The sequence below is a fragment of the Chroicocephalus ridibundus genome, chromosome 4, assembly GCF_963924245.1.
Source record: "Chroicocephalus ridibundus chromosome 4, bChrRid1.1, whole genome shotgun sequence".
Lineage (NCBI taxonomy): Eukaryota > Metazoa > Chordata > Aves > Charadriiformes > Laridae > Chroicocephalus > Chroicocephalus ridibundus.
The window spans coordinates 6,016,829-6,038,354 of record NC_086287.1 but is presented as its reverse complement, the minus strand read 5'-3'; the positions used below and the strand labels follow the sequence as shown (position 1 = coordinate 6,038,354).

General features: G+C 41.6%; 1 protein-coding gene across 1 annotated transcript in view; it reads right to left on the bottom strand.

The window, feature by feature from the left end:
- Positions 1 to 21,259, bottom strand: part of SLC17A6 (solute carrier family 17 member 6) — a 34,857-nt gene extending 13,598 nt beyond the window's left edge. The window contains exons 1-3 of the mRNA XM_063331457.1: positions 20,469 to 21,259; positions 17,326 to 17,578; positions 16,078 to 16,196 (exon numbers count right to left, since the gene is read on the bottom strand). Coding sequence (XP_063187527.1) covers positions 16,078 to 16,196; positions 17,326 to 17,578; positions 20,469 to 20,554 — 458 coding nt within the window. The 5' untranslated portion in view covers positions 20,555 to 21,259. The remainder of the gene's footprint in view (positions 1 to 16,077; positions 16,197 to 17,325; positions 17,579 to 20,468) is intronic.
- Positions 21,260 to 21,526: the final 267 nt, after the last annotated feature.

Genomic DNA, 21,526 nt, shown 5'->3' with positions numbered 1-21,526 from the left:
AGGCTACTCATTGAATATTGCTGATTTTGATTCCAACAGCATCCTAGGAATTGCTTCAAATAAAGCACATTACGAGGTCTAAATAACCGTGTGAAGTGATGATTCATTTTCAAAATTCCACTTCTTTGACTGAATTTTAATTTGATTCAATTAATATCTACCCCTTGTAGGAGGAAGCCTTTTCTCCAGCATTATTAAATCATTTTTTTTATATTCATTCCTTTATTGTGGAAATATTCTTTTTTCCCCCATTTTCCTTTCAGTGGAACTATGCAAAGGGATGAAGCCAGTAGCAATGACTGGCCACTTTCTTTATACAAAACTGTGTAATGCTAAGATAAATCCTGGAGATGTCTTAACATATGGCATCATGGTATCTGATGTGGAACTGATTTGACAGAAACCTTTAACCTTAGCATGTGTTCTTCAGAAATTGGTACAGTGCCATAAGTTAGTGAGAAACAGACCTTGGACTAAAGAAGCAGGATGCAGGGATAAGTTTCAAGACAAAAAAGTCTCCTCAAAGACATCTATATTTCACATCCTCTATTTAAAATTACAGCCTGACACGAATCTTTAAATAGCAGACTGAGTATACTCCACTTCTATTTGACAAATATTAAAGGGCAGCAGAAAAAAAAAAGCTTCTTGGCACAGTAAGGAAGCTTTGTTAAATAGCTCTAAATCTGGTCTCCTCATTGTGTTCCCTGTGATCCCCACCTCGTGTTAAACAAGATCTAGCTGGCTGTGCAGAACATCTCTGGCTTTGTTTGGCAGCGTGTTCAGTACATTTACTGGGACTGACTGGTGCATGTGTTTGTGTTGCACTGCGTGAACTATTTTGGCCTGAATTCTGTCTTTACTCTTAATTTCTTTATGTGTAAGTTTTTACTCCAAAAGCACATGCAGTTCATTTCCTTATTTTTAATACCCCCCATATGTTCACAAAAAGCACAATGGTGCCTTGGTTTTCATTTGCTTTTTTTCTTTATTTATTAATGAGAAGAGTTTGGGACTCATAGGAGATTTGCTTGTGATCTTTACAGATCCTTTTAAAAAGTTAGATGTTCCTGTTAGCAAATTGTGAAGAGCAGTAGACTGTAACTGTTTGAAAGGTTCGTCGAGAAAATCTGTATTTGCTTGTAAGCAGGAAGAAAGGACTATTTGGTTTGTTACCTTTCCAGTTTCTTTTCTGAATAGATATTTAGCTAAATGCCTAATGCAGCAATACAGTTTTAAATTTTGTGATTGTGCGTATGCTTGCTGGAGCAGATTCTTAGCTCGTGTGAATCAGTGCAACTCTTTCTAAATCACTATTCCTGCTAAAATCATGCTAAGTTAGAATATTAAAAAATGCCATCTTTTCCTAAGGCTGAGATTTGCAAAATTGTTATGGTATGTAACTGTTTTGTCGAGGTAATTTACTTGAGTTTTTCAATTCTGTATCTGAAATCAGCTTTTGTTTGCCACAGCTGAAAGCTGTGTTTCCCAGAATTGCCTTTGTTCTCATGTTCACTAAAGAGAAGCTGTTTCCTTGAGTCTGTTCCTTCTAGAAGAGAAAGGAAAATGTATCAGAGACCTGCATCTTCCAAATGAAAATCTTGCCTGTATTTAGGCACACAAGTACCAGTGAATATTTAGTTACACCGAGGAGCATAATTCCACAATGTCACTTGTAAGTCAATTCTCTCTCAGAACTATGCTGTTGGAACAGCCTTCTCAAAAACAGATCAATTTTTCACCCAAAAATCTATGGATTTAAGGGGAGAATAAATTAGAGTTAAATTGTGATTCTTGTCAGAAATGGCTTTTTTATCCTTTTTCTTGACTGCATATTTAAAGTGGCGCTATGAATTTAGTGCACGCCTATTTTAGAGCATCGGTTTCCTGTGTAACTCTCAGCCAAGAGCAAATACATCTTCCTGCATTTGCTCTGCATCTCTCCATGCACATCCATAAATATCATCAGTATTTCTGCTTTGTGCTCTTTTGTCTTGTGACATTTCTTTCACCTCCATAAATATGAAATTCTTCTTCCTAACAGAGTATTGGGATATAGTTCCATTTTTTGTACAAACTTATTGTTTTATTGTTTTAAATAGCTCAGCTAACTACATTCATTACGATTTAGATCAAACAATAAGGATTTTCAGCTACAATAAATCTAAATATATTTGAATGCTGCTAACATTCTAATATACCTAATTGGGAAACCGAACATTCTGATTGTTCCCAAGGCATTTCTAAGGCATTTTACTGACCCACACATCAAACCTCAAAATTGCGTTCTTTGTTTTGGGCTTACCTTTTTGATATTTTTATTAAGCTAGTGATTTTATGATCTGTTATGATCTTTAATTTCGTTTCTGCTTCTCAAACAATTCACATTTGCTCAATTTTGCTGCAACATCAACTCCAAACATGGGTTAGAAATCATGTTTTTCTTTAAGATCCTTTTGTTTCCATGGCGAATTGACAGTATGTGGGCTTCCATAGTTGTGTTTATTGTAAATGAAGATGGATTATGTTCGTTCTCAGACAGATATGGTTCCCTCTTTAAAATAAGACTTTCAGCCTGTTCAGGGGTGTTCATTCCTATCCCACACCCCACTGCATTTTTTATACACGTATCTGTTTGTCCTCTTGATATTCCGATTGCATCTTGAAAAGACAGGTGTGGCCCTTATGGTCTTAAAGCTGCCATGCCCTGTTGTGCGTTTCTTCAATCATGCTTTCTACAGTGGCATGGGCTTCTGGAGAAGGCTTTATACCTCAAGCACCACTAGAGTTCATGTCTCTGTATACAGAGTCAGCCAAGTCATGCTGCATCCCTTGGGTTGAGCCCAGCCTAGGAATTCCGTGTAGCTGTGCTGTTGAATTTTCATTCAGAGGTGTCCCTGAACATCCATTTCATGTTGGACACACTCCAAACCCCACAAAACATATTTTAATGCCATGGCACAGATGAAGAGCTTTAGCAGATTGCCGGTAAACTTTGGGAAAACTACAATATGTCACAGAGACAGAGCAGGAGAGGACAATGACATTGCCGTCATTCTCGGCCCTGGCATTAGGCGGGAAGTAAAATGCCCTCATAGGTCTTCAGCAGTCCCCAGACTTGGGGAAAATTCCTTTCTGACCCCAAATCAGCAGTTGGTATAAACATGTAAAGAAGAAAATAACCATATACAGAAGACAAATTAATAAATATGGTAGTAGCATGTCAAAGAGGGGAAAAAAATAGGTAAAGCCTGGCACTCAGAAGTGACGAGAAGAAGCCGTGAAACAGAAAATTATGCTTTGCTTATCCATTTCTATTTCGAGACTTGGTAGACTCAGTCCCAAAAGACAGAATCTAACATTGATCCTCGGTGTTTTACTGACATTGGCATTATCTGAAGGTCATGAGCTGTGACTGAGTCCTCCTGTAATACAAGTAGTAATAATAGCAAAATCATATTTGACTAAGAGACATTTGGGATGGGAGCAGAGGAAGGAAATGACTCTGACAATTCAGGAAAAATGCTTAGAATGGAATGAGGTTTCAGGGGGAATTAATCTTTCTGGGTTTCAAGCCAACTGGCTCATTTTTCTCTTTGGAGACAAACTATAGAGAAAGAAATGTATTTATTTTCATCTCTGGATTTCTAATCTCTGCATCTGTGCAGCCCCACTATCCAGGCAATTCATATTACATGAGCATTCTGCGCGGAAGGGCTTTATAGATATTGTTACTCGGCTGGAAGAAGTGCCAGCTCAAAAAGTGAGCTGAGAACAGTGGGAGCACGGATGCATGCCAAATGCTGGATGCCAGATGGGTGATGTACGGGTTACACATATGATATCTGAAAGTAAGGGGTCCTGGTTGGAAGCATCCTTTTACCCCGGTGACTGGGAGTGAAAATTGCTACAAAGACTCCATAAACCTAAACCCCCTTTCATATGTCTGTGGGGAGGAGGCAGTTCCTCAGCTGTCTGAATCCCATGTATTTCTATTTATGTCATTTTTTAAATATAATCGAAAAATTCCACAATTAGCTATGTCTCTTTATTCTCCAGATAAGTGGTTCCACTTTGTGAAAACTAAACTGTTATGGAAACCAAATAATATGTCTGTTCTAAAGCATATGAAGTACCTTAACTAAAGTTTGTCCTGGAAAAAAAAAATATCAAAGAGTAACTCCGTATGTTCAAAATAGCCTTTTTCAATATTTATTTAAAGGAGAAAATACTGTAGGTTTAAGATGCTTAAATATATGCTATATTAATCGATAATGAATGCCAAGTCATTAAAATCCAAAATAATTAAAGAATAGTAAATGTTGGTCGCTGACAACTACAAAACAAGATTGCAGATACTTTAGTGGATTTATTGCAAACTATGAAGGCATAAAAGGTTTCACATCACTATTCATGATAACCTAAAGAAGTTTTCAATGGCTTTAATAGAAAATTAATTCAGGACTGTAATTGAATAGTTTTCACCTCCAAAAAGCCAGATCATCATTTCATAGAAGACCTACCTACAGAATAGGAAAGTTTATTTTGTTAGTTTTCTAGGGAATCATGGCAGGAGACAGGGAGGTCTGTGAGAGCACTTCACTCTGCTACAATAAATTAAATCAAAATATTATAAGGTGCTTTATTCTGGCTGTAAACAGGAACCTACGGAAAATGTAGCCCAGGTTCTTTTCTGGGACATACAATCTCTGCACCTGACAATTTTACAGTAATACTGATCATATTATAGAGGACTTTATGTTCATTAGGTAAAGTACCTGTATTGGACAAATGCTTTGTTTGTAAACAAAGGTAAAACATTTTTTCTAGTCTGAGGTAAGAGTAGGAACTAAAGAGGAGTGAAAACATGAGTTTCCCTTGCAAAGATTTCCCAACCTAGTCTAAAAATGAGAAGAAAATTCTGTCATTAGGAAAAATGAAATTTATTTGGATTCAAGTTGGTGAGCTGGTTATTGACATTCCTTTTCCTTACAGATAACACATAAAAGATGTTGAACAAAGGCTTATTTTATCAAACATATATAAAAATAAGCTGGGTCTTTACTATCCTTTGATGTTCTTTCTCGAACAGCGCTTGTTTGGGAGAGTCCCAGGGCAGGAGCAGCTCTGGGCAGCTGCACATGTATCACACCAAGTGACTTTTTAGACTATTCTGTCAGCTCCAGATTTCTAAAATTTATTATCTTTTATTCTGACTCTGCCTACTATCATTAATCTTTGACACACATCCTCCTCCTACAAAAGGCCAACAGCGCAACATAGACCTGATTATGTTATTTTTTTATACAATGCAAAGAATTTCTTGTCTGAGGGGAACTGCAAGGCTGAACGCGGGGTTGAATGCTTAATTTTTTTGGTAAAACAAAATGTCTAGGGAGAAACAGGCCAGGAGCTAGCTGGAATGCCTGTAGGCATGCAGCAGTTTTTCAGAATCCTTCCTTCTGCAAATTTTGCTAGCAATGACAATTTGTGATCATCCTTTTTAACTTATTTTTTCTTTGAGTTATGCAGTGACTGAATATATATAAATTTCAGGCGTTTAGCTGCCAATGAACACTTCCCTTCTTACAAAGTGTGTCTCTACCCTTATCAGGTCTCCTAAGACTTTGATACAGAACACGAACATTTTGGGGTCCTAAATTTGCTGTGGTCTGATCTGCCAGCTTTGATGATAAATAAATCCCACAATATTCACAAGTCTTTTTGCAAAATGGACCATGCAAAGCCTGGATTAAGCACCAGGGTGAAATGCCACGCAGAGACTAAGTCAATGCGTATCAGTAACACAAAGTTCCTTTTGTCTTCTGCCTTCTCCAAGCCCCGCTAATGCCACTGGTCAAACACAGATCAAACCAAGACCCTAAATAGTTTTCAGGCTGCGCCTTCCATTGCCTGTTCGCAGACCTATTTTTGATATGTCAGTGTGTATTTTATGAAAAACTTGGGCACTGTCGGATGACAGCATCATTGCAATTGATGCTGAACTTAAAAGACTCCTGGGTCATTAAATTCCGATCGTTGCTCTTACCAGCAAGTGCATTACATCATCCTTTCACCAGCAGATCAGGTTCCATCTCAGAAGTAATTAGCATTTGCCCTACTTATTTAGGGCAGTCCTTTCCAGCTTGTTACTTCTTACATCCAACAGATATCTTGTACCCAGGCTGTTTTATTTTAGCGGTTTTAATTTCTGCAATTTACCCCAATAGCAATTCTATCTTCTTTCTTTTGCCTGGCTAAGCAAGCCAGGCCCTCTTCACCTCATCTTCTTCATTCTTCATTCATTTGATCACCTTACCAACCCTCTCTCTCTCCTGTTTGAATTCAGCTGGGGAATCTTTCAAACCTGCGGTTTCGTTTTACAACTCATTATATCCATATATGTCCAGATAAAACTCTTGCTCATTGCTTCTAGCTCATTAGCTTTGGGATGGCTTGCTCTTTAAATATGTAATCTGCTAGATCATGTTTCAAACCAAGACCATCTCATTCAAATTACCTTACCGGGTTCCAGGGCTTAGGCTGTGATTCAACTGCCTCCGTTGATTTAAATATAATACACTTATCAAAGAAATCGTCTGTGGTTTTAACTTTAAAATGTTTTGTGGAGCTGGTTGGGAGAATAACTGCTATGTGTTGGACTGAAAAGCTACCTCTGTACTGCTTTGTGGGGTGTTTTCTGACATGTGAGCCACGTGTTACGGCTGATCGTATCTGAACTGCTCAGAGCAAACACAGATTCCTTCAGGGCAAAGTGACTGTGACATTAGTGTCTTTATGCAACCAACCTAAACAGCATTTTGTTGCATGAAATCCGGTGTGCACGTTGTATTGGGGTGAAGTGTCAAAGCAGATAGAGGTGATTAAGGATACCTGTCGGAGAGAGTGCCTGGAAGCAACTATGTCAGAAGCATACCTGGGTTTTGTTTCAGAGAGGATTAATATTTTCCCCTCTGAAAGGGACTCCGGTTATGAGGTATGATTCATGCAGTAGGGATTCATGGAGGGTCAGGACCTGGGAGAGAACTGGGAGCAAAGTTATTTGACAGGATTGACATACCTGGGTGATACAATTCCAATAAGTAATATGTTTCTTTATGAGCTTGATCTGAAAGCGTCCGCTGTAATTTTATGTAAACTGTGTGGCAATTTTTCTGCAGATACCAATTTCAAAGGATTTGGGTCAATGAAGGATGGAATGCAAAAATAAATCCGAATTTTAGATATAATCCTACTCTTGTTAGTTCTATTTGAACAAGCAGGGTCAAATTCTGAAATTTTTATATTTAGTCCTGAAAAAACTCATCAAGAGTAAATGTAGTTCTCTGCATTTAGTATCTTGAGGATCACTGCCATTCCATATCCAAGTAGTTCCAAAAGTCCACATTTGTGGACTTGGACTGGTCAACTGACAGTAATACAGGTGCTTCTCAGTAACACAGAAAATAATATTTTAGCCTAGAATGTACTTGCTTGAGGTTTGCTTGGGATCTCTAAATTTAACACCATTAATAACGGTTTACTTGCTTTCAATATATGTAAATGTAAACAGTGCTCTTACTGACCTCTGAAAAGATTATTTTACTCAATAATATATGGTGACAATTTGCATTTTTTTCAGCCCTTCCCCTGTGCATCCATGGTTACCTCCTCCACTGGGAACTGTAAGTAACCACTCATTTGGAATATTTACATTACTGTACTGATTTTTATTAAGTATGTACCTATTATGTCACCTGTGCATCACCTTTGTAACCTAAACAATCCTGATAATATTTATCTTATTCTAGTTATCTTTTCAGTTTGTAATCATGCTAATTACTCTTCTTGGGACAATTTATATTTCTGTTTATGTATTTGAAATGGACTAAGTGAAAATTAATCCAGTGTGGGGAGACACCGTTTAGCTATTCTGGGACATACATCATCATTCAGGCTTTTCTCTAGTACAGGCTAATTTTCTGATGACTCTGTTGACCCCTCTACTGTAGACGTATTCCTGTGAAGTGTCCACCCTGACAGTTTATGGCTTCATAAATGCTATTCAGAATGTAGTCGTCTTTTCTGAATCGGGCCTTTAATTTGCATAAAATGACATAGAGCTAACAAAGCTGGGATTATGCCATGAATATCAGAGTGGATGATGAACTCAGCTGACCAGCAAAACAGATAGAATAGCTACCTTTGACATTAGAAAGGAACACTTATTCGCAAATGCCAGTCTTAGGTTGGCCATGCCTCATGAGAGAGTTGCTTAAAACCGATCCTCTTTATTAATAGTCTGTGGCCAGAAGCTGTAGAATAGCAGCTTTATTTGGCTTTTTTAAAATGTGATAAAACAGGTTATTTTCATTCATATGTGTGCAAGGGAGGAGGGGGGATGTGTCTGTGTGCCCTTCATACTAAATCCTATTATAAGCCCTTCATGAAGCATTAATATGTAAAAGCCGACCTCCCGCCATCTAATCTAGTATAATAAGGGCTTGGATACATTATTAATTTTTGTCACACATCTGAGGCCCCCTTTTACCAACCCAAACCCCCATCCAAATCCCTTGTTGCATCATTAAATTGTGAAAACAGCTTCATCATTCATGACAGAAAAATGGAAGGACCCTGAGCCATATGGCAGAGGCAGCAGCGGTACCAGCCGCCCGTAGATGTTTCCCCAGTCCCCTTCTCGCAGTGACTGGTGCCTAAGAGACCCTGCAATACAGGAGGGTGGCGAAATTACCTTGGGGGTTTTGTGCAGTATTGGCTTCTTTGCCAAGAAACAGGCGAACCCAACATCAGTGCCTGGGATCGGAGCCCAGTTTAATCTGCAGGATTTTGAACCGAACGTGAAAGGTGGGGTTGGCAAATACAGCTTGGGGGGGGTCTCTCTCACAGCGCAAGGTCACCTTATGTCTGCAGAAGTTCAGAAGTTGGCTCTTGTCTAGCCATCCACACATCTGTCATGCTGTGAATTATACATTGTTTGCAGATCAGAAAAACAGACAGTATGTCTACCCGCTAAAGGAGAGTCAATAATTTCTCTTTTTAAAACAGAAAAATATAAAGATGTATAGTTCTAGGGACTCTCTGCACTTGTATTTCTAAACCAATGCTTTACTTTACATTTTTTATGTTTGCTGGCATTAAGGCTGAGTTAGGGAGAAATACCCTGATTTCACTGACACGCTAATGACACAGTTTCAGTGAAAATCCCTGGGACTCCGAGATGAGATGCACCGACATACAGCTGTCTGGAATACCATTCAGTTTATTCATGCAAATAATCCTATCAGATTACTTGCTGGGAAGAAGGATTTAGCCCTTAATAACAAGATGAATGGCACTTTAAAAACAAAGATGAATTTGAAGTGAAAGGTTGATTTCTATGTTTCCATTCAGGTTAGAATGTGACAATGATGAAGAGTTCAATATAGATGAGAGGTAACTGCATTGTAGAGAAATTTAGTATAGCTATGTAGTGATGATTCTTCATGTGAATAGTGCCAGCATTTGTGGTTTAACAGATAATAAGAAATATATGTCATTATCATAGAATTATAAGGGGGCTTTAATTTTTAAAAAATTGTCATTTTATTCTGTCCTTTGTACTTCTTTGTGTAAGAAAGTTCTAATGTTTGAGTATGCACAAATGAACTAAAATGGTCACTCAGCTTTGGTTTACCAAAAAAAAAGGCTGTGATTATTGCAGACCTATTTTTGAAACAGTACTTGGCACATACAGTCAAAAACTGCATTTCTATTTTAAATATATAATTGCAAACTTGGGAATTAATTCCCTATCCTGCGTAATCTAACAATGACCCGTTAATTTCAGAGAATCTCTCCTGATTTACCCTAAGTATTTGAACTGTTCACTTCGGAAATCGGTGAGAAAATACTGCCACAGCATTTTGGTAGTGTTTTTCATAGGCAAGGGGTTTATTACAGATTCCCAGCGTGATTTTTAAAGAATTTTTAAAGGGTGTATCAGAAGTTAAAATATAACGATATTTAAAATATCCTGAGACGAGGTGGTAAAGTTTCACACCTTTCTGTATCCATGTGACAGCACAGCAAGTAGTTTATTCACAGGCACTGCAGCTTTGCAATAGCATGAATGTGGAATAGGAAATATTAATTCAAATAAAATTATTATATTTCTAGATTAGAAGCAAAACAAGTGCTTAGTTTTAAGGCCTTCTGCCTGACAGTCACTATGGCATTAACTCTTATGTTTCACTCGCTTATCCCTTGTATTTTGCTTAATTATCCCTGTACTGAAAGCATTTTATAATAGCTAAAATATAACTTCCAATATAGGAATTTAGTACCTAAAGAAGAATCTAGCATATAATTTCTCTGGTTGGATCAGTGGTGGTTAGTCATTATTGTTAATATTTATGCTTTTTTCCATTTATATGATTGTCATTTGCTGATTCTTGTTATATCTTTCCTTGGGACTAGAGCACACATTTATACCTGGCAACTTTTTCGAGCGGAGCGGAGTTATACACACACTTTGTAGTCAGATTGCCTCCTAGCATTCTTTTTCATATACTAATATCCTGAATACATAGTCCTTGCTATTTCTTTCACTATGTGACATTATATACTGTCATCTTTTAAGTAATTAAGGATCTCTAAATCAATCTCTAGCTTTTTGCCACACATATTAACATGCATGTACCCAAATTACCCACAACAATCCAAGGTCAGTGTCATTGACCTAAATACACTCATTGCACTAAAACCAGAAAAATAAATATCCCAGGATTACACCAGCTTCCTTATTAGAGCATCATGTTGGAAGTTCAAGATGAGTTTCTAGTTCAGCATGGCTTAAGATCCCACTGAGCGTGACTGATTTCCAGGGGGGGTCCCCACTCCCTGATGTTACCTTGCACTTGAGTGCCATACATATTGAACAGAAGCCAGTTTACCAAATGGTACTTAATATATCAGCTGATTGTCTGGTCCTTTTTGTACCCACAAGCTTCTCAGCATTTATACATATGCCTGAAATGGCTGAAGAAATGTGAAGATCACAGTAGATTTTGCTTAAGGACTATTCAGCAGTATCATATCTTTGAAAGGTTCACAAACACTAGCCAGTCAATTGCCAGTGTCCCAGCGTGATAAATATCACTAGCCCAGTTACAGGCACTCATTGGTTGAGAAAAACACACAAAAAAGGGGTTTCATCACGGCACGTGATGACCCATGCAAATACCCCAAGTAACCTGGGGTCCTTACAGGGTAGACAGGCAGAGATACCGGGAATGACACAATACACCTGAGGTTTGAAGTGCTTGTTAACTCGCTCAAAGAGCATAAATCTTCCGGGAAGAGCTCAGAGTCAAGAAAAACTACACCAGTTTCCAGTTTGCTGTTTTCAAAGCATCAGAACAGCAAAATCTGTTTAAAATATAGTTGTTAAGATATTACAAAAGAACAAATATATATAACAAATGTCGTTTCTAAATGACATTTATGAATTTCATATCAGAATATCGCATCCCTCAGCCTGGTTTAGAACATTTAAACACCTTGGCCATTGCATTTCATTTAAGTCAAATTTTGAATGATAGAGTTGGAAAACCACCAAACCACGTAATTTCTCTTCCTTTCTTTTAATAAGTTTTCAGTGCCAGAGAATGATGATTATTCTTTAAAATTTGTCAAGATGAGATGAATTCTGATTAGCCCTAGCCAAAGTTATTTTCATGGACTAAGAAGAAACTGAGACTAGGTGGGGTTGGAGGACTGTCAGCATTTCATACCCTTTCTGTTCACATCGCATCGTAATCGTATAATGACAACCCTTCTGGCGGGAGCCTCTGTAATGCTGACATTAAAACCTGTACTTTAAAAGCACTCAAATGAGATTTATGTGCTTTTAAATGGCATTAACTGCCATTATGAGTAATAGCTCAGCTGATTAAATAGTGTGGATACATGGTATTAGGGCATGACACTTGAATTTTCATGTTTTCTTGTATTTTTCAAGGAAAAATACTTTTTAACAATGCAGAAGCAACTCACTTCCTTCCTCCTGAAAGCCCTGCTCACACTAGTCACAATCCACTGTGATTTAGCAGAAAACACAGCATTGAACCCCCAACAATCTCAAAAAAATATAATAAATCTCCCCCTTTAATTCAGTCTTGGGGGAGAAAGCTTTGCTATTACTAATCAGAAAGGGCTGTAACAAATATGCATTTACATTATTTTGGATTTGTCTCTGGAATCTGCTGCTCTATTATGGCCACTACAGTCTCAAAAGCTCTGAATCGTAGCCGATGTTCTCTCGATAAAGATAGTTACGTAAACATCTCTGTGGGGACCATGAATTCTGCTCCCAGTGTACTGCAGCCTGGGGAGAAGGGCACATTTTATAGTGTGAGGCTGTACATATGTTCAAATAGGAGAAGTAACCCAGATTAGTCGCAAACCTGGATGTCCATGCAACAAGATGCCTTCTCTAAACTACTAGAGCCTGCTCAATACTCTCTGCTATCATCAGGTCGTGCTTTATCGATGGCAAGGTTAATTGTTCATTGTTCATTGAGAACTTAACCCTGAGAAAAGGTATAGCTGTAACAAACCCTACCCGTGGGACTCCACATTGCTCTTCCTTTGTTCCCCCAGTCTGCTGTGGTCGGTTGCATAGTGCTTTCATACCAGCATCTTCCAGAGGCAGATCCTCCTCTGGGAGGTCTCTAGCCTCTTGGGGCAAAAGGGAATCCTCTTCTGTTTTCACACACAACTCAAGGGACGGAAGTTTAAAGCTTCACTGATTGCAAATGAGGGGGCATCTGAGGTCCAATACGTGTCTTTTGAAAAATTATGTTGACTTGCAATGTACTGAAGGTTCCCTATTCCTATAAAAGTCAATAGAGGTTGAAAGTGTTCAGGAACACTGACTCTTGTGACATACTAGCCCAACTTCTATTGACCACCTGGGAGGTAAGTAGTCTGGAGATGTGTTGTTTCTGAGTGTTCTCTTCTAAACATTTTGAACACAATTTTGCTTGACCTTTTGGGTACTACAGCAGTGTAAATACACTTCGTTTAAATAAAGCATTTTTCTTAGTGTTAGGCTGAAAATACTCTATAATAGAAAATTCTCAATGACGCAATGTAAGATAAATTGAGATCCAAGCTATCAAGTGCAAATTACTGAGAAACTCCATTTGCTACTTGTAAATCTGTAAATCACTAAATCTGATCTGTCAGAAGTAGTGGGGAGTTATGCATGATAAGAGCAGTGGCTCAAGGCAGAAGAGAATAACTGCAGCAGCAGCCTTGAGTTCTACAATTAGCAAAGGATCTCAGTAAAATGTTACCCATTGACAGACTCAGTTGAAGAAAATATGTTAGAGTTCAGAGCTCAGGGCTGCTAATTCTTGATTGGCAGTAGGTATTTTAAAACAGGGGCAGAATCAAAATAAAGGGTTTCAGCCCAGCTTGAAATTAATGCATTGTGTGTAGAAAGATTTTCTTGATACCACAGGAGGGTCATTTCTTCCGTGTGTTTTACCTTAGAGAAACTTTCGAATTATGTCAACTCAATCTCTATAATTGGTTGCTAGACTGAATCTTAATGCCAAGCAAACTCAGTGCCGTACACTCAGCAACTCCCTGTCAATAATAAATTAAGCTTGCAAAGCACACCTTAACCCTCCTCCCAATTTCCTTCCTTGACACTCTTAGCAGCTGGGAGTCGGTTCCTCATTCATGCTATCTTTTCCACGTAATCATTATCTCCTTCCCTTGCAGGGAATTATTGTCTTGAAAATTTCCCTTTTTCTTAAGCTCAAAGACAAGTTTCTCACAGATCATCTTGAATCTGGTGATGTTATTCTGAAGTCTGTTGTTTTTTAGGTAGAACACTTTATTTTTCCGTATAAATTCAAACTTGCTCTGAATGCAAAGGAAACCATTGACGCCACAAAGATATTCAGTGAGGTTTGTAAAAAAAAAAATAAAAAAAAGTTACTTGGCTGTCATCCACCACAGTGTGAAGGGACTATTTGTGGCTGTAGCATGAGACAAGTAAATCAGCAGAGATTTTTATAGTAGCTCATATTCTATCGGTCCTGTAGGCCTCTAGGCCTGCGTACTCACTTGACTGACTTTTTCTTATGCAGTTTCTTGGAAAGGGTATGGCTATCAAGGCTTGCACCTTATTTTGGGTGCCGCTTTACCCTACAGTCATCCTGGTAATTTCAAGTTGAATGTGTAGATGTCAAAATCTCTTTGTAGCATTCAGGAACTAACTTGTATTTTCGCCTCCTCAATACACTGTTATTCCAGCCACTACATGTAACCACACAGCACTCTATTCTCTGCCATTTTTATCTACAAACGAAATATAACTCACAGCCACTATCCCTATTTTACTATTTGCAATCACTGGCGTATATGTCATAGCTAGTTCCTTAATTAAATCTGTGATTTACGTAGTCATTTGCCTCGTGTTGGAGTTGTCTCAGAGGCTTCCACAAGAGTAATAACTAACCACTAATCTGTGAAAATTGCTGAGTTAAAATACACCCAGGTTAATAACTGGAACTAGTCTTCATTTACCTTTATAAAGATAAATGTTTGTGAAAAGGAGGAAAATTTGATTCACATATGCCAGGTTGTGTGTTTCTACTAATTAGCTTTCCTGGGAATGTCCCTGCCATTGTCTTGCAAATCTTTGTAGTTGCACCACTTTAAATCTGGATTGGTTCAAATGGCTTTACTGATGCTGCTCTGGATAATGAAGACAGATTTTTGGTTCCCCGAGTCAAATTCTGCAGTCTTTACTCAAGCAAAACTCAAATTAATCCTGACGATTTACAGGCTGTGTAAAGATGCAAAAATGTTCGAAGGAGGGAGGAAAGGAAAAGAATCCTTTAACTGGCTGTTAATTGTTTTTTCAAATAGCCTTTTACATTTCTGAACCATTATCAGAAAGATGGCACTTGTAAACGTACAGGCAACGGATATCCCAGTATAATAAATGTATTTGGTTTTATTTGCTTTAAAATGAGGGACATTAGGGTTGTCTCAGTTACAGAGCATCTCTCCCTTAGTAAACACTCATTATTTTTAATCTAGGTCTCTGTCTAAAAAGGTATTTACCTTGGAGAGAGCATTTTCGCCGTAGCTCCCCTCTCTCCTCCCCCTCTTTCTCAAATAAACACAAGTAAGCTTCCTCGCCAGGCAAAGCTCTCTGCCTACCCAGGCCTACCTTTGATGTTGCCCACTCCTGAGAAGAGTTAAAGGTATATATTGCTGATTTTAGTATCCATTTGCACTTAGTTTGCTATTGTTTTGAAGAGTGGCACTAGGACCTTCGCTGCTTCTGCAAACGATGAGCCCATGGCGTTAAGCATGGATGTGAAAGCCTCATGTGTCTTGAATACTCAGTGGATCTAATTAACAGGTAGAATCGCACCCAGGGTGCTTGAAAAATTGCCAGACACCATAGAAACGAGTCCTTAAGTCCCCGCACCATCTGCACTTTCTTTTCATTGTGGAAGTCTCATTGAAACATGTTTTTCGACCATTCTAAATCCATTTGTGCGTTAATGGAAAATTCCTACTGATGGTTTTCCTTTTCATTAAAACAAAAATCATAAAATTCTTTCGTTCAATCATGGAAAAAAAAAATAACCTTGCAAGCATTGATGAAATAATGAATCTTTGAATTTGCCTCTGAATACAGGTTGTTTGAATATCATTGCCAAAACCTCCTTAAATGACTTATTAAAGGGAAAAGAAACAAACACGAGATATTCCCCGCAAAACCAGCAGGTAGTTTGAAGATAGGTGGTCAGTGCATCACCACATCCACGTTTCCGGATTTCATACAAGTGTTTTTTTTTCCTTATTTAACGCCACCGCCATTGAACCAGAGGCGGGGGGGGGGTGCTGCCGGGTGCAGGGGAGGCCCGGTTGGCGGCGGGCCCGGCCGTCCTGCCCTGCCCCCGGCTCCGGGGGAGTTCAGTGGCTCCCCCCGCTTCCCGGCACCTCCCACTCGGACCCTGGGGCTATTTAGGACTCCGTTACCTGTTAGCTGCCAGCCGGGACGAGATATACCCGCCGGGGATTTGGGTGATTATGTATCCCCAGAAAAAAGAGCCGTGGATCATGCCGACTGTTTCAGGATCCCAATTAAACTTCGCTTTCTTCCAATGCAAAGGAACCGGGAGAGAAGGGGAGAAAGAGAAGAGGAAGGCTGTAATCGGGCCAGATTAAAGCATTCACCCGCAGTAACTTCATACCGGGCAGTCGAGGGGGGGGTTTCTAGCAAGGGGGTGGCACTTTGCGGCCGGGGACAAGGACACGGCGCGCCGGGTGCCCAAAGCTGCTCACTGTGCCTTAGCCCACCACAGCAAATTCTCCGGCTCCCCGCCGCGTAAATAAGCAGCAAACCAAATTAATAATAGCAATAAAACCAGCACCCTACGTGCCTCTCTGGGACAGGAGAAGGACAGGGTCGCCCATGAGTGACCAGAGCCGCTCGGACGGCGCCGGCTCCGCGGGGCCAGGCCGGGGCAGCGCAGCCCCAGGGACCCGGGGGGACACCCAGCTGCTGCTGCATCCCCTCGGGGCCATCTCTCCGGGCTTCCAAATACAGCCCTGCGCGATCATGGGCGGGTCGGAGGCGTCGCCTGCCCTCCCTCGCCACACGGCCGATGCTGTAAGCACTTTGCCTGTGCAAGGAGTTTGTCGGCGGACTTGTATATTTATTTACATTTAGCACTCGTCCGTATTTAGCATTCACCTCTTTATCGCTAGGCTATAACCAGCTTTAAAACGGGTCTTATCGTTTTTAACGCCTTTTATCAACGGAAATTCTTTCACTCTGGTGTTTTCAAACATTCCTGCACAACCTCCCCGTCTCTGTTACAGCGCGGCGCATCCGCTGGCAGTCGCTTATTCGACGCCCTCCTTCCCCCATCCTCTGCCTTATTTTACGAGATATCTGCTTTTTTCAAGGTTGTGTGCGAAAGGAAAAAAAAAAAATCTGCGCGCAAATTAATACCGCAAAATGGGGCTGGGAACCGAAAAGGAAAATAAGAGTAATCGGTAGAAATTGTTTCTCCTTCAAGAACGGGGCGTCTTAGAAAGGGCGGCGGCGGGGCCGGGCGATGCGGGGGGGCCGCCCGCCCCGGGGAGCATCGCGGGCTGAAGCGGGGTGGGGGGGGGCGGAAACCCTGCGAAACCGTCCGAGTCTGTCTCGCCTGCGCTAAAGGTGCTAGACCTGGGAGTTGTACTGGGAGGACATGGGATTTACGAGGGAAGGGTTCCCACCTCTTTAATAATTTTTCCTCCTCGGTGTATGGTGCTGTTATTGACCATATCCACGATGGCCACTCCTAAGTTACATCGGATCCCGAAGGAAATGCAGAATCCCAGTCCACTCATGATGGCAATGATGTATCTCCGGGGCAGCCCGAAGCAGGTACAGTCGCATAGCGGGGCTTTCTTCTCGGGCATTTCCATGGGCTTTCCATCTTCCGTCAGCTCGATGGTGTCCCCGGGCTTCTGCCTCTTCTCTAGGACTCTGCCCGACAGAAGAAGGGAAAGTCAAGCCCTGGCCGCCTGAACGCACAGCCACTTCGGGTAGCTGAAGGCTTAAGTTCACCACTCCCCCCGCCCCTTTGGCTCGCTTTGGATTGATTTGAGGATTTATTCCTTGTTTTCCATTCACCTTCAACTGTTCTTTGGCAATGACCTGTGGGAGTCACGATTAGTCATCCCCAACTCCCCCCGCCACCCCGCCGCAGAAGCCCAGGGAGGAGCTCTAGCTGAGAATTGCTCATCTATCATTAAAGACTTCTGCTGAAATATGTAGGACGCATTAAGAAGACATCATCTGTAACCACTGCAGAGGCGCCATGTTGGGTAGCCCAAGAGGCATAGTATGGACACCGAAACAGTCTTTTGGAGAAGGTTTTATTCCCTCTTTGCTGTATTAGAAACACCGAGGGGGCTGATCTTAGTGTGCATCTCGCTTCAGGTCTGGGAACAAAAGAAATGTTAACAGAAAGGAGGGGGGGCGATATTGATACTTATTTTAGATTTGCAAAATGGCTGTCACATGCAGTGAAAGAAAACATGAGCGTCTTTAGAGAACCAGCAGCTCCGGAGAAGTCTTTCCAAAAAATCGCATCTGCTCAGCTACACGGTGCGGTCGTGGGATCTTTTAGCAGGTTTAACCTCCCCAGATCGGCTTTAAACTCGATCTCGTTGCCCCCACTCCCTTCTTTTTACATGAGAATCCTATCTCCTAGAAAACAATGTGCAGGAATCCGAAGGGGAACGGTTGTTTGCAGCTATTTCTAATCAACAGAAAAATACCGGAAAAAAAAAATACCCTGCAATCCACGAAAAGTGACTTAGAACATTTCGGTTTATTTCTTCTTTGCTGGTAAAGCTTTAAAAATGCCATGTCGGTAGTAGGAAAGACGGGGTTTATCGAACAAGTGTCCCATGCTGAATCTCTTAATCTTCTTTTGCAGTCCCTGAGATATTTAAAAGACAGGAAAAACTAACCGCTTCCATCCAAGCTCCATCCTTTTGAGGAGAGAATATCTGGCCATTACCCCACACTCTGGACTGTCCTACCGCTGCCCTCACCCCTGCTCTAGGAGTGTTTTCTCACGTCAGAAATTCTCCTCGGAGCATCTCTTTGAGGTTAACTCATCCGGCTAATGGGGCAGTAACAATTAGCGGAATCAGGCTCAAAAGGTTCTCCGTGTTTTGGAGAAAATACAGGGATTTTCTCCAATAATTACTCCGTTGAAATTCTCCCGATTTTTCTTTGTTGGGAGAATTATTTCCATGCTTAAGCACCGCCGCGTTAAGGAATGTCTTAAAGTTGTGAAAAAAATAAAACACCGCGGGTTTATGTTCAAAATTCGTTCGTGCGAATAAAGGACGGTGTAGAAGTGTTTTCTCCCTGAATGGACTTCTTGTCTTCGTGAAGACACTAGAAATCAATGTGTAAGGGACAGGAAAGCTATTTTAATTCTAAAAATCGGAAACAAAATACTTCCGTCCCGTGCGTTGAAAAAAGGTTAGGAATTCGCGCATTTGTTATTCAAGGGGGGAGTTCAAACGGAGTTTTGCTGGAAAATACAAACACCTTTTCTCCACTATTCACCATGTGAATAATGGAGATATGATAGTATTCGTTTTATATTGTAGAATTTTTTAGTGCAAAAAAAGATGTTTATTTCCTTAATTATATTTTAAGCAGTTATTCGAGATCATCAATATTTCTTTTTCTGACCATTGAAAATTACTTAAATATGACCAAAAACTGTAGGATATTCACTGCGTTGTTGATGGCTTTGGTTTGGCTTTTGGCTTTTCAAAATTGTACCCTTCCTACTAAAAATGAAATCCTAATTTTGTCTTTATCACTTCACTGATATGTCCCCTTTCCTGAAAATGGCAGCAGAAGTTGTGACTCATGCTGTGGAACAGCCTTGTGCCTGTGCCCAACACTGCCGCATAGGTATGGAAAAAAGACTTTTACGTGACCTACCCTAGGCAGATAAATCCGCAGTTACCTTTAATCTGAAATTCGAAAAAAATCCACTTCGGGGTAATTTCTAGCAGAGGGGACAATCGAAAATACATTGGAATTTCACAGCCTATTCTCAGACGTCCTAGAGGTCACTAAAGTCGCCAGATTGGGTAGAGCACGATGTGTCAACTTCGGCGCATACACTTTTTAGGTATGCGAGAATTTGGGGCTTGTTTATCTGTGTGTACAGGGCTCGAAGACGGTAGAAATGTTCTGTACACACAGAAATATACTGTTGAGTGATGCTTTTGAGTTTAGAAATTGCAGTTCTGCATTACCTATAAGACAAGTGGATGCTTCTCAAGGCAGAAGGATAAATAATTAAACACATCCCTCTATATGTTTCAGCTTCAAGAGAAAAAAAAAAATCGTTCGGATATCAATTATTTATACATCTCCATGTTTATCTTCCTCTGACGACGAATTACACAAGGGACAAGACTAATCGAAACCAGGAAAGATTATTATTATTATTATTTAATGATTGGTAAGGGCAGGGGGAAAGATCCTGTAACTGCATTGCAAAATTAACACAGCAAAAAAATACAAGGATCTGCTCTCTCCTAATTATGATTTCAAGATGGGATCCTGGTTTTGTGGGAGAAAGATGGGGCAATCTTTCACTACGTATTTACTCACACTATCTACGAATCAGATAGAGAAGTTACGAGGGTGCCATATTGAGAAGCTTCAGCACTAGTTTCCAGGATCCAGATTGTATCAGCAGTATCTCAACATTTCCGAGCCCCTCCACCGCTAACCTCCCCAAAGCAATTCGACCTCCTTCAGCAGCTGGCGGTTAAGAAAAGCTTCCAAATATTTCTAGGAAGTGGAGTCCTGAAAGAGATCTCAGTCTTACCTGTAGAGCTGACCAAGCGATTTTCCAGCAAAATTCTTCAATCCCTCCTTGCCAGGGGTCAAAATCCTTTGTTTTACCGACTCCATTCCTGCAGGGATGCTCGGTGGATTCTGCTCTGCTCTGGAAAGGGCACTGCTACGAGCAACGATGGTTCATATTGCTTTAATCTCCTAACTTTTCCCCCTCATTAAATGGCTATCAGTGCACCTTCGGGTAAAGGGAGAGTGAGAGAAAGCGTGTGTGCGTGTGTGTGTGAGAGAGAGGGAGCGCCGGCGTGCGGAGCCGGGGGGGGGAGAGGGGCAAGGGCGAGGGAGCGCGCCTGTGTGCGGCAGCGAGCGGGGAGTCTGAGAGCGCTGCAGGCAGCCCCCGGGTTTCCCGGCAGCGCGGAGTTGCCAGGCACGGTCAGAAATTCTTCTCAGCCTTGCAGGGTTCCGTGGTGGCGGGTGGAGGCAGTGCCATGCCCGCCTGGGAGGGGATGGAGATCCCTTTTGCGGGAGCGTTTCAAAGCAATCTCGGTTTGGCGCTGGCGGTGTCCCCGGCTGTAGGGCCGGCGGGGGAGGGGTGCGATTCGCCGCCGTGAGCAGACGGCTGAGGAGCACCCCGCGCCCCGCAGCCGCTGGCTAAATCCCTCGGACGGCGAGGAGCCTTGGCGTGTCCGCGCTGCCCCCGCCCGCCCGCCCACCCGCGCAGCGGTGCTCCCAGAGCGGCCGCGCAGGTCGCGCCCCGGGGCGGCGGCGGAGGCGAGCGGCACCCTCAAGGCGCCTCGCCCCCCTTCAGCACCGCGGACAGCGCCTCGCCCCCCTTCAGCACCGCGGACAGCGCCGCGCCCACTCCGCGCTGCGGAGGCGGACCGCGCTCCGCAGCCCGCGGGGAGCCGCGCCCTCGCCTCCCACCCGCGTCCGCGGGGCCTCGTGAGGGCCCATGCTCGCCCCCCTTCTTCGGGGCCAGCCCGGGGCCGCGGACAGTGCCGCGGGGTTCGCCTCGCACGTCGGGGGCAAGAGTCGCTGATCCGTTTGTACTGTTGTGTGGAGGAAAGGACGTGGCCTTCATGCAGTCAG